The sequence below is a fragment of the Oryzias latipes genome, chromosome 2 (assembly GCF_053564925.1).
Source record: "Oryzias latipes strain Hd-rR chromosome 2, Olatipes_Hd-rR_3.1".
Classification (NCBI taxonomy): Eukaryota; Metazoa; Chordata; class Actinopteri; order Beloniformes; family Adrianichthyidae; genus Oryzias; species Oryzias latipes.
In genome coordinates, this window is record NC_136238.1 from 51,725,962 (window position 1) to 51,738,267 (window position 12,306).

The 12,306-nt window shown below is 41.1% G+C and overlaps 1 protein-coding gene across 1 annotated transcript; it reads left to right on the forward strand.

The window, feature by feature from the left end:
* Nucleotides 1-299: 299 nt before the first annotated feature.
* Nucleotides 300-11,717, forward strand: LOC101174158 (polyunsaturated fatty acid lipoxygenase ALOX15B-like). The gene is made up of 15 exons (XM_011493768.4): nt 300-377; nt 441-612; nt 747-948; nt 1,059-1,131; nt 5,486-5,608; nt 5,711-5,811; nt 5,986-6,152; nt 6,991-7,134; nt 7,499-7,699; nt 7,786-7,872; nt 7,949-8,118; nt 8,230-8,351; nt 8,806-8,906; nt 9,472-9,654; nt 11,234-11,717. Exons 2-15 carry the CDS (start codon nt 466-468, stop codon nt 11,411-11,413), a joined length of 2,001 nt encoding a protein of 666 aa, XP_011492070.1. The 5' UTR covers nt 300-377; nt 441-465; the 3' UTR covers nt 11,414-11,717.
* The last annotated feature ends 589 nt before the right edge of the window (nt 11,718-12,306 follow it).

The window sequence follows — 12,306 nt, forward strand, 5'->3', positions numbered from 1 at the left end:
CAGACAGAACGGTGATGGCTAACGGGTTCATTTTCCATTCAGTCATAAGAAGCATACACCAACACCAGATGATCATTTCAGGATGTACTGAAATGAGGAGAACATTGTATGTGTGCTTAACCCAATGTGACAAAAAAATAAACAAATGGCTTCACCTCTCCAGAGAATGCACTATGTCCCATAACATTTACAGGAACCTAGTGATTCTATGGGTTGTCAAGTGACTCGTTTAAACTTGTTCATAGTTTCAATATTGTAGGTGACAGTTCACAGTGACAGACACACCCTGTAAGGTTGTGTATAAAAGAGCAAAGCAGAGTTGATGTTCTGCATCTGTTGAGTAGTTTTTCACAGGAGCATCTTCGTCTTAGACCCAGGTATGAAATGATTCTTTTGAAAAGTGCAGGCTTGTCAGTTATTGGTGTTTTTTGTTTTTTCAGGACACATCCACCTGTAAGTCAGAAAATGGCTGTTCAGTATGAAGTGACCATCCACATCAAAGACGATTGGTGTTACACTGTGATCGGATCACTGTACACGACTCTGGTGGGCAAAGAGGGGGAGAGTGACAGAGTAGAAAGCTCTACACCATTTAGGCCCTTGAACAAATTTGTGAGTGTGAAACTCTTTTTCATTCCAAGCTGTTTCATGTGCCTTATAAAAATAATTGTAGAATATCTATATAGCAACATCTATATATATAGATGTTGCTGCTGAACTCTTTGTCTGTTCGACTATTTTTTCAGGTGTTTAAAATCACTGTGAAGTGCACTAAGGACATTGGAGACCTGTTGATGATAAGTATTGAAAGGTTTCATCACGGCCTCATTCCATACACTTGGAAGCCTGAAAAGGTGGAGGTGAAGTCTCCCTCTGGGCATGTCTACACTTTCGGTGGCTATCAATGGTTCTCTGGCCAGAACATGTACTTGTTCCAAGAGGAAACAGGTTTGTTCATCCTCTTAAATCCTCTCATTTAGTTGAAGAGAGAGCAATATTTTAAATGTTGCTCTTTTGATTATGTTCAAATGCTTTTTTGTTGTCTTTTTGTGTTTCAGCTTTGTTGAGCATGAATTCTGAACTTCGTAAAGTGTGTCGAGAGGAAATTGATGAACGAAGAAAAATCTATTGGTAAGTGCCTATCACACATACACAAATGACAAATATTCACTTTCTTATTTTTGTTTTGTGAAGCAAATGGAGAGGATTAATTGACTTTTTATGTAAGATTTGTTTTACTAAAATTCAGTTAACATAATATATACATAATTATTGTATATATCATATTGTTTTCTTTTATGTTTTGTATTATTATATGTATAATTATTGTTATGTTAAATGGGTTCAGCACTCTTTGCAATGATAACCCCGGGCTGAGGAGACATTGGACCCAAAGCCTGGGGGGTGGGGTCAATATTGGGGGTCAAACAAATAGCTGTCCCGAAGTTCCCTTCATTCTCTGTACACCAAGGGGAAGGGATCAACTTGCGATGCACCTTGGGAGTGGGGCCATCTGGCAGGGGTCCCTCTTTTTTTTAATGCTTTGAGCCCCTCCCCTCCCCTTATGATTTTAAAAGCACCAAAGGGCCCTTTCGTGGGGGTGGTTCTTGGACGTCACTGCCAGCAAACAGGGGAATTCCTCACAGAACGCCACACACCAATTTTAACAGCGCCTTTTATTACGCACATCTTCTTACCTCACAAACACAATACACTCCAACACACACACTACACAAGGAAGGCAGGACCTCTGATCTTCTGTCCCCTACTTTATTCCTGCTGGCTATCTGGCCTAGGCGGCCAGGGACTCCTGAGTATCTGGCAAGGCCATGCGCTGGTGATCACATCACATCTGAGCCTGGAGATGTCTATGTCCCTAAAGGTGTGGGTTCTGATCCTTGTTTGCGAGTGCTGGACCTGTCCAAAATTTCAACAATGGGTGAGCCTGGTCGGGCCATGTTTACAATAGAATAAAATAGAATATAATAGAATAGGTCTTTAATAATCCCTGAGAAATTTAAAAATGGCCATCTGCTCACACTCAGAAAAAACGTACTTATATTAAAAACAATAAAAATTGAAAAAAAATAGCAATAGACTAAAAAGATTAATAGATAAAAAGATTAATAATTTAAAATCAGTGGGTAAGAAAATAAAAATAAATAAATTAAAACAAGAATTACAAGAAATTGCTTCTAAGATGCCCTGCCAGGGAATTATATTGCCTGATGGCACGAAGAACAAACAATTGCTTTAGTCTTTCTCTGGAGCAGTGCTGGGACAGCAGTCTGTTCCTGAATGTACTCCCACCGCTGGTGAAGGCCTCATGTAGGGGATGTGAGGGATTCCTCATGATGGCCCTGAACCTGCTCAGAGTTTTCTGCTCTGCCACCTCCTCCAAAAGATCCAGCTTCATCCCACTTGATGATCTTGTTAAGCCTGCAGATGTTCTTCTTGCTGGTATTGCACCAGCACACAGCAGCATAGAGGAGAGCACTCTCTACCACTGACTGATAAAACATGTGGAGTAGTTTAGTGCAGATGTTAAAGAAGCGCAGCCTCTGGGAAAAGTCCAGCCTGGACTGGCTCTTCTTGTAGAGCTGGTCCGTGTTGGTAGTCCAGTCCAGTTTGTGGTCCAACATAAACCCCAGGTACTTGTAGGTCTATACCATCTCCATGCTTTCTCCCTCTATGTGCACGGGCTGAGGTGTTCGGGCTTTCCTTCTGAAATCCAGAACCATCTCCTTGGTCTTCTGGATGTTCAGCTGCAGCTGATTCTCCCCGCTCCAGGCCACAGAGTCCTCCACCAGCCGCCTGTACTCCCCCTCCTCTTCCCCTTTGATGTAAGCCACAATAGCTGTATCGTCCGGAAACTTCTACATGTGGCAGGTTGATGTGTTACAGCGGAAGTCGGACGTATACAGCATGAAAAGAAGAGGACAGCACAGTCCCCTGTGGTGCCCCTACACTGCAGCTGGAGACAGACCCCCCCATGCGGACATATTGCTGCCTTGTTGGTCAGATAGTCCATGAACCAGGACACCAAGAATGGTTGTACAGTCATCCTGGTGAGCTTCTCCTGCAGCAGGTGAGGATGGATGGTGTTAAAGGCACAGGAGAAATCAAAGAAAAGCATCCTCACAGCGCCGCCTCCTTCATCCAGGTGAGAATAGTGTAGTAAGTAGAGGATTGCGTGGAGGATTGATTAATGATGAAGCAGCAGCCTGAGCAGCTGGGCCCTCCTCTGGCTGAGGGGGGAGGACAGGCAGTGGGAGGGGCACTGTGATAGGTGTAGCATGGACTGGGCTGGTATTGGAAGTGGGGGGAGTGGGGAGTGAAATGTCAAACCTCTTAAAAAAGGTAATCAGCTCATTGGCTTTTTCTCTACTTTTGTTGCCTTCTTGCTCCATGTGATGGTTTTCATTTCTTCCCAGACTTCCCTGATGTTGTTTTTCTCAGTTTCCTCTCCATCCTGTCCTTGTAGGTATTTTTCATCCTCCTTCCAGCAGCTCCTCAGTTCTGTCTGCAACCTTTTCATGTCCTCCTGATCTGTTTTGTTGAAAGCTCTGTTCTTTTTATTAAGAATCACTTTCACTTTACTTGTTATCCAGGGTTTGTTATTTGCATACAGGAGTTCATATAGTCTGTTATGCATTAAGATGCTCCGTCAATGTCCTCCCCATAGTGATCCAGCAAGACGGTCCAGTCAGTGCTTCCAAAACAGTCCCTGAGCTCCTCTTCCACCTCAGGTGTCCACCTCCTCACGCTAGAATTTAATGCCTCAAAGCTGTGTCTGTAGGCTGTAAGGAGATCAAAACCTGATCTGATCTGCTTAGAGCGGGGAGGGTTGTGGCCTGATAGGCATCTTTGATGTTGCAATAAAACAAATCAATCGTCCTGTCAATGCGAGTTGGGCAGTTCACGTACTGCTGCATAGATGACAACGGGGAATCCAGGGAGATGTGATTAAAGTCCCCTGAGATGACCACAAGTGCCTGTGGGTATCGTGTTTGTAGTTCCATGACCGTATGAACAGCCACCTTTATCGCTGTTTCTGCGTGAGCTCTGGAGGAATGTCAACACAGACATCCAGGACATGCGTAAACTCCTGTGGTAGGTAATACAGCCGAATGCTAACGGCTAAAAGTTCTCAGTGTCTGCAGCAGATGATCTCTTTAACAGTGAAGTGTCCAGGGTTACACCACTTGTTATTGATGTACATTATGAGGCCGCCTCCTTTACTTTTGCCGCACGCCCCGGTATCTCTGTCAGCGCGTGCCAAAGAGAAGCCGGGTAGCTCCATGTTGTTGTCGGTTGTGTTGGCTGTTAGCCAAGTCTCTGTTAGCATGAACAGACAGCACTCTTGATATATCCTTTGACAACCGACTGACCCAAGGAGTTCATCTGCCTTATTTGCCAAGGCATTTACATTTCCCATGATCACTGACGGGACTGGTGGTTTATATCTCCAGCTGTGTTCTTTCTTGGTGATGGCCCTTTTTCTCCTCTGCGCCACAGCACGGGTCCCTCTGTATCTTCTTCTCAGCTCTTCTGGAATGTTATGCCGTATTCCAGCCTTGCTTTTCATAAGACTCAAACGTTCAGTTCTCTTGTAGACAAGCTTTCACACTCGCATTCAAACAGAGCAATAGACCGGAAGCACACCTGACCCAGCGGCGCCATCTTGGAATTGACTCTCAGGGGGTCCCCTGAGGTCCCACTCTCAGGGGACCCCAACTTCTCTTGGGCATCCTCCTCCCCACCAGGGGTGGGTAGCCCTGCCTTTCTCTCTACTGGACTTCCTGATGATGTGGTTGCGTGGAGCATGGTGCGGGTCTCCTTTGGAGTTGGGTTGGGGAGATGCTCAGAACTCCTGGTTGGTGGTGTTCCACCTGTCTGTGGCTGGAGGGCCCTGTGCTGGGCACTCTGGCATGGTGAAAGGGCTGGAGCTTGTATTCTTTGTGCTCCTGTGCCCCCCTACTTGCTGACATTGAGGGCCCCTATGGCAGTTTGTCTGGCCCTAGTCTGGGTTGGCCGACTATTGGGTGGATTTTATTAATCTGCTATGCCTGTCTGGGGGACCATGGCAACCACTGCTGCCTTGCCTTCGGTGGGGGTCTTGGTATGAGGATAGCTGATCCTTCTTACCACTCTTACTAACCCTAACCCGGTTATGATCAGGAAATAGGCAGGAATTAGCAGCCACGCCAACACCAAGTATGAGTGAGGAGTGAACGAAAATAATTGACACATTGTAAATGCTTTGAGCATTTGGAAAAAGCACAGATAAATATAATTCATAATAATAATAAATATTAGTATCAAGACACTGTACCCCACCTTGCCTCTGGTGGTTATAAGTTTGGAATAGTGCATGATGGGGACTGACACTTTATAGCGCTTTGTATTAGTTTAAATTACAATTACAGTCTGTTTTTCTTTGTGTTGACGTAGGTTACATACGTTTTTTTCTGTTTTGCTGCAGCTGGAGCACTTACAAAAGCAAATGGCCAAGTTGCATAGATGCAGAATCTGCAGCATCTCTACACCTTGGCAAGTGCGACCTTATAACAAGAATTACGAAGCGTGAACCCCTTGCGGTTGCAGGGTATGGTCCTTGTTTCATATAGCTGCTTCTCAAATAATCCCCCAGCATATGAACATTGTTTCTAACTCAAGAAGTGACTGTAATTTTTTGTTGGCCATGTAGTGTGGTGGAGCTGGAATTAACCAAAGGTATGCACGCTGACAACTTTACAGAGATGAGTCAAATTGAAGATCTCCACAAGCATCACATGACTCCAACATCTGGTACTGTCACATTTCTGCCTATTAAAGCTATTTTTTATTAAACCAGTGTACACAATTAAAGGTTTATTTTTTGCTGTTGTTGGTCAAAAGATAATATGAAGTTCAGATTGTGTGAAGGAGTACTTATAATCCAAGAGTTTCACCTCACCAAAGTCAAAGCACCTTGTTTTCCAGAGTACGTCATGAACCATTGGAAGGAGGACGACTTCTTTGGCTACCAATTTCTAAACGGGGTCAACCCCATGGTGATCAGACGCATCAAAGCTCTGCCTGGAAACTTTCCTGTCACTGATGAAATGGTCTTCAGCAATGGCTTATTCACTCTGAACTCTGAGATGCAGGTAACTGTTCTGACATGTAGTCTGACTGGGAAAGGTTTCACTTGTTTTTTATTGTTGAAAGTTTCGTGAGATTTTCTGCCAAGTGACTTTCATTGGTATCAAATATTTATAGACATAATGTATGAATTATTTTATGTAATTTTAACCTAATTGCATTTTCTCATTTTGTATGTATTTTAAAATCTCATACTTTAAACTCTCATACTTATATATTTTGAATATAATTTTTTTATACATCTATTATATGTTTAGGCTGCATGGTGACACAGTGGTTAACGCTCTTGCCTCACAGCAAGAAGGCCTGCGTTTCAAGTCCCAGCTGGGGGCCCTAAACCAAAAAACATGCTTCATAGGTCAACTGGCAACTCTACATTGTCCCTGGGTGTGAGTGTGAGAGTGCATGGTGTGTGATTGTGGCCCTGCAACAGACTGGCAACCTGTTCAGGGTGTCCCCTGCCTTTGCCCACAAGTGGCAGGGATAGGCTCAGAGAGCCCTGTGACCCCAAAAGGGATAAAATGGTAGAAAAATTAATTTTATTTTTATGGATATGTAATTTGTCCAACCATTTTCAGTCTGTTTTGATTGTTAAAGATCAGCCCTTTTGTGTTCAGTCCTGTCTATTTGACTCCATCAAACAGGACGCTCCATTTCTTTACGTTCAATGTCTCACATTCTTGCTTGTTTTGTTCATTTTGTAAGTTGCTGTGGATAAAAGCCACCCATAAAAGACTGATTTTAAATGCATATATAAACCGTAACAAACAGAGCAGAGAAATCTCCATACACCTGTTGAGCTTTCACCTGCGTCCTCTCCATTCGTTCACCATTTCCCAACAGAAGGGAAACATATTCCTGTGTGACTACAAGATTCTGGAAGATGTGTCAACAAGTACCATCAACGATAAAGAGCAGTTCTTGGCTGCTCCCCTGGTTTTGCTCCACAAGGATGAGAATGATAATATGATGCCCATTGCCATCCAGGTAAGCAAAAGCTCAGATGAAACTCGAGCTGCAGTTTTTTTCCAGTTAACAATAACAGAAGACAAATAAAGACAAATACATGTTTGTGTGCGTTTGTCTGGATTTTGACCTTTATTCTTATTCTTATTATTTTTTACCTCAAAATTAATTTCAAATCTTGACAAAAGATTTAAAAAAAATGAGCTGAATAAGATTGAAAAAAATAGAAAAATACTTTGGTTCAAAAAGTTTCAGATTATCTTCCCTGCAAAACTCTACAAAGAAGAGAAAGGTGGACAGTCACATATGAAAAACTGTTTTTTATAACCTAACTATAGAAACATGATCAATTTTAAGCCACATATATATTAAACCTTTTCTGCAGCTGAAGCAGGAAGGAGAAAACAATCCCATCTTTCTCCCCACTGACTCCGAATATGACTGGCTGCTGGCAAAGACGTTTGTGAGAAGTGCAGAATTCAACCTGCATGAGATCGACTATCACCTGCTTCGCACTCACCTCCTGGCTGAGGTTTTCATTGTTTCCCTGAACAGGAACCTCCCCAGTGTTCACCCTATTTACAAGGTACCTAAAGCTGATGCATCACTGTGCACAAATAACTGTGAGTACATGATATGAACAAAGGACATGAAAACATTTGTCTCTTTCAGCTTCTTGTCCGCCACACACTAGACACTCTGCAGATCAACAATGGGGCTCGAACTCTTCTTGTATCAGATAATGGAATTCTGACGGAGGTCTGTACAGAAAAAGCCATGGGACAAGAAGTTCAGGCTGACAGAAATCTCTGACTTTACTTTGATTGTTGTGCAGAATTCAGCAGCAGGTAAAGACGGTATCAACACCATCGTTCAGAGAGCTCTCCAAACGATGACCTACGCTTCTCTCTGCTTCCCTGATGACATCAAGGAGAGAGATCTGGAGGATGTGCCAAACTTCTACTACAGAGATGATGGACGCAAACTGTGGGACTGCATGCACCAGTGATTATATTTACTCTTTACCTAAAATGTCTGATATTTTGGGATGTTTTCCCGTTTTTCCTTAAGCAGCAGTTATGATAACTTTTACTGAGTGTTTTAATTTTCTTAAAGGTTTGTGAATGACATTCTTGGGCTCTATTATAAAAATGATGACTTGGTGAAGAACGACGAAGAGCTGCAGGACTGGATTAAAGACATCTTTCAACATGGATGTTTTGACCAGGAAAAGTCTGGTGGGAATCATTTCAATAGGACACAAACAAACATTACACTTGAATTTCCTCAAACTGAGTAAATGCATGTTAAGAACTAACAAATACAAATAGAAAAAAACAGAAGAGTGTATAGCCATTCTTTACAATGACAAAAAAGATTGAAGACAGAGAAAAAGGAGGATGTGGCTCTGGGGTAGAGTTTTTCCCCACGAAAGGGCTGTGGGTTTGGATCCTGGATTCTCAAAAAACATGCTAGTGTCCTTGGGCAAACACATTGCATGGTTGTGCCATGCATCACTGGCAGCACCCCAACCACCAGTGTGTGAGTGACACATAGAATTTTAAATTGCTTTTGCCCTAACTTAAGCAAAAAAAGAGTTCTCTAAGTTCATGCAATTTGACTAATAAACAAAAATTAAAGGGTTCTTGTCTGATTGCCTAACTGATCCAGTTATTCTTCTGAAATCCTCAGGAATCCCAAAAGAAATCACCTCCCTGGTTGACCTGGTCAAGTATGTCACTATGGTGATGTTCACTTGCTCTGCACAGCATGCAGCTGTGAATTTTGGTCAAGTGAGTCTTTTTCACTTTAAACTTGTTCTTTTGTTTTTAGAAATTTTATGTCTCCATACTTCTAAACATCCGCAGGAAACTTAAAATTTCGAATACAGACAAGAGCGGAAGAGATCCCTTAACCCTTGTGCTATTTTAGATCAACCTCCCCTTCCATTAAGGTGTTCTCCTACCATGACAAAGGTGGAGAGGATTTCATGTGATCCATGGACACCAGTGAAGATCACAAATCATTGAAGAAAAAAGGTTCAGAGCTCTGTCTAGTGGGTCTAGATGACCCACTCCCAATGTTAAAGTGCCTAGGATAAACAATGGTTACATCCTAAACTTAGTGAGGAGTGGCCAATGTTTCTGTTCAATTGTTCTCCTGTACAAGCATCAAAACCAGGATTTCCACTTATAGTTATAAAAGTTATACAATTATGTTGTTAAAGGTTTGAAAAACACAATAAAGACATTTTGAACAAAAAAAGTTATGAAATGTCCAAAAACATTCCCTTCATCAATAAACAATAACAATCTTCTAAAATCAATTTTCTTTAACATTATGCTATATTTTCTCTAGTTTGACTTTTATGGATGGATGCCAAATGGCCCTTCCACAATGCAGGTGGCCCCTCCCACAGAGAAAGGGAAGATCGAAGACAAAGACGCTCTTCTTGAACTCCTGAAAGCCTTACCAGACTATAGAATTGCAGTAAAAAGCATGGAAACTGTTTGGCTGCTCAGCGCGCCAACTCCTGAAAAGGTGAGTGATCCAAATTCCCTTTGCCAGTTTGTTCACCTTTTGGCATATCAATTCAGGGGTCAGGAATCAGGTTTCAGTGATTCACATAGGTGGTTTGGCTGAGATTTATATGCCCGATGCCCTTCCTGATGTAACGGATTCATTTTGGTCGTAGATCCACAGTAAAGAGGACAAGACTCAAGTCTAGTTACTGCGTCTTTAATGCCTTTAAAACAGCACAAACGAAAATGGCATCAGTGGACAGTACAAGTACAGGTCCCTTCTCAGACTGATCACTCCAACTGAAAATGTGCATTCATCCAAAAGGTTTAACAATTTTGCAATTTACACAAATAAATACACACACATTGCCCAACAATAACACAAAAAGAAGACACATATTTGGTAAATAAAACAGCATTTAAAATAAAACAGTCTCCAACAGGATAAAACAAAATGGTGTAACCCAACCTTTAAAACACAGCAAAAGAACACAGCATTAGTGCTCCCATTTTTTATGATGTGAACTCAAAGATGTGAAACATTTTCCAAATACACAAAATAACCAGTTCTCTGAAATATTGTTAACAAAAGTGTTGCGTTTATATTTTTGGTCAGTGTATTTAAGAAGCGAATACCAGTTTTTAACAGCTAACTTAGAATATTGGGAGACTGCAGAAAACACAACTCCCCAGCTTGCACTACTCACTCCAACTGAACAGGGAAGGGCAGTGGCCTAGTGGTGAATGGAGGGTGTGTCGCACTAATTACCTTCCCTGCACAACATGCAACAGTTTGGAACTAATTTCTCGAATAAAATATTTAACATATTTATTACTATGATGTGTTGACTCAAAATAATTTCAAAATCAAATCATCACTGTGACGTTTTGAGAATGTTCATTAAAAATAAAATCCCTTTGCTACACTGACACAACCCTGTGATTTCAAGGCACATGGTGTGTGGAAAACGGATTAGACATTAGAGCCCAAAAGGAGGTAAAATTGCATAATGATAGAAATGTTATGATATTATCAACTAAGAGGCGCACGCATCCACTCATCAACTCCAGTAACCATAAGAGTTTTTCGGTTGGGGTCAACCCTTTAAAGGTTTGCTCTCACTCTCTTGTTGAGGGTTAAATATGTTTTTTTACTCATCTGACTAATTCAGTGAGCAATATTTTTGTCTGTTGTCTAATTCTAATCTTTCAATAATTCAACACAAAAGAGTGGAGGAATAGGAGCTTCTAGTTTTCACATCTGACCAAACAAGCATCAATGCACCACAGATATTAAAAACAGCCAGCAGATGTGTGTATTTGTATTTCTATACCTGTTGCTTATGTGCTCGTCAGGACTGATGAAGAAACAAAGCATCTTTGGATGATTTCTGTGCAAAGGCTTAGTAACAAATTAAGTTTAAGTGCGTTTTTTTTTACTGAAAATGCACATCTGCATTTTAAACGTTGTCATTAATCTCCAAATAAAAAAATAAAAAAATCAGAGTTTAAGGTGTAAATTAGCAAGAAATTAAACTTGACATAAATATCTAGCTATCACTATAACTTGATTTAATGATTATTTTTCGTATTCACAGAATTACCTTCCTGACTTCGATTTTAAGGATTTCACTGAGCACGCACCCCGCCAGAAGATTAAAAATTTCCAGGAGAAACTCGCAGAGCTCAGTAACATCATCCAGACAGGAAACCAAGAGCTACGGTGCAAATATCCCTACCTAGACCCAAATCAGGTGGAAAACAGTATAAGCATTTAATGTGGTTATTAATGCGGGAGAGGGCAATTCTTTCATCTCAATAAAATCAGCTTCATTCATTTATTTTACATTGACTTTTTGGAATTTAGATGATATCAAAGACCAACACAGGTCTGCTCTATTGTGGCAGTGCACCTCAAATAGTGGGGCGCGCCCCCCAGGATGCTTGGGGGGGGGCTTGATAAAAAGATTTGAGAAGCACTGCATTATGGGTTTTAAATCTTATGGGGTTTTTCTCTTTCTTTTTTTCCTGTAACTTTGTAACTTAAACCAAATAAAATTCATGACTTCCAAACGAACATAATGTGAGTGCTTGCTTTGATGGTCTGGCAAAACATTCTGACAGATGAAATTATGCATCGTGAGTCATTGACGTCTATGAATCTGCACGTCATCATTTTTTTCTAAACATTACCTATTAGGCACACCATTTTAAAATTATTTTTCAAATGAGTGAAAGCAATAAAACAAATTCAACTTTATTGATGATAGAATTCTGACTTTGAATTTTATGTATTTTTAACATGAAGTGATTTATTTTAGAATTAAAATAAAAAACAAAACGAAGAAAATACCAAAATGGAAAACATTGACCAAATGCAGAGATCTTTAAATCAATGGTTAATCAGAGATTTAACCATTTTTGGAAGAAACTTTTCCAAATCAGAAGGAATTTCAATATTAATATATCTGTGCCATTAGGGTTAGGGTTAAGGTTAGGTGTTTTGCGAGAGTTTCGCGAAGCAAAACTCAAGCCAAGCTATGTCAGCCTTGCGGACTTGGGACATAGAAGGGAAGCGGGGTGGCACTCTCACTTCTATTCAGTCGAGGCAACTGACGTCATACAGGTACCATGTGAATAAAGAATGGAGTTACTAAGTGTGGTGTGGTCT

Excerpts from the sequence above, each read along its gene's own strand:
- LOC101174158 (XM_011493768.4), top strand. The coding sequence starts at position 466 with ATGGCTGTTCAGTATGAAGTGACCATCCACATCAAAGACGATTGGTGT. Across the intron at positions 5,812-5,985 it reads TCACATGACTCCAACATCTG|AGTACGTCATGAACCATTGG; the intron begins GTACTGTCACAT and ends CTTGTTTTCCAG. Across the intron at positions 7,700-7,785 it reads GTGTTCACCCTATTTACAAG|CTTCTTGTCCGCCACACACT; the intron begins GTACCTAAAGCT and ends TGTCTCTTTCAG.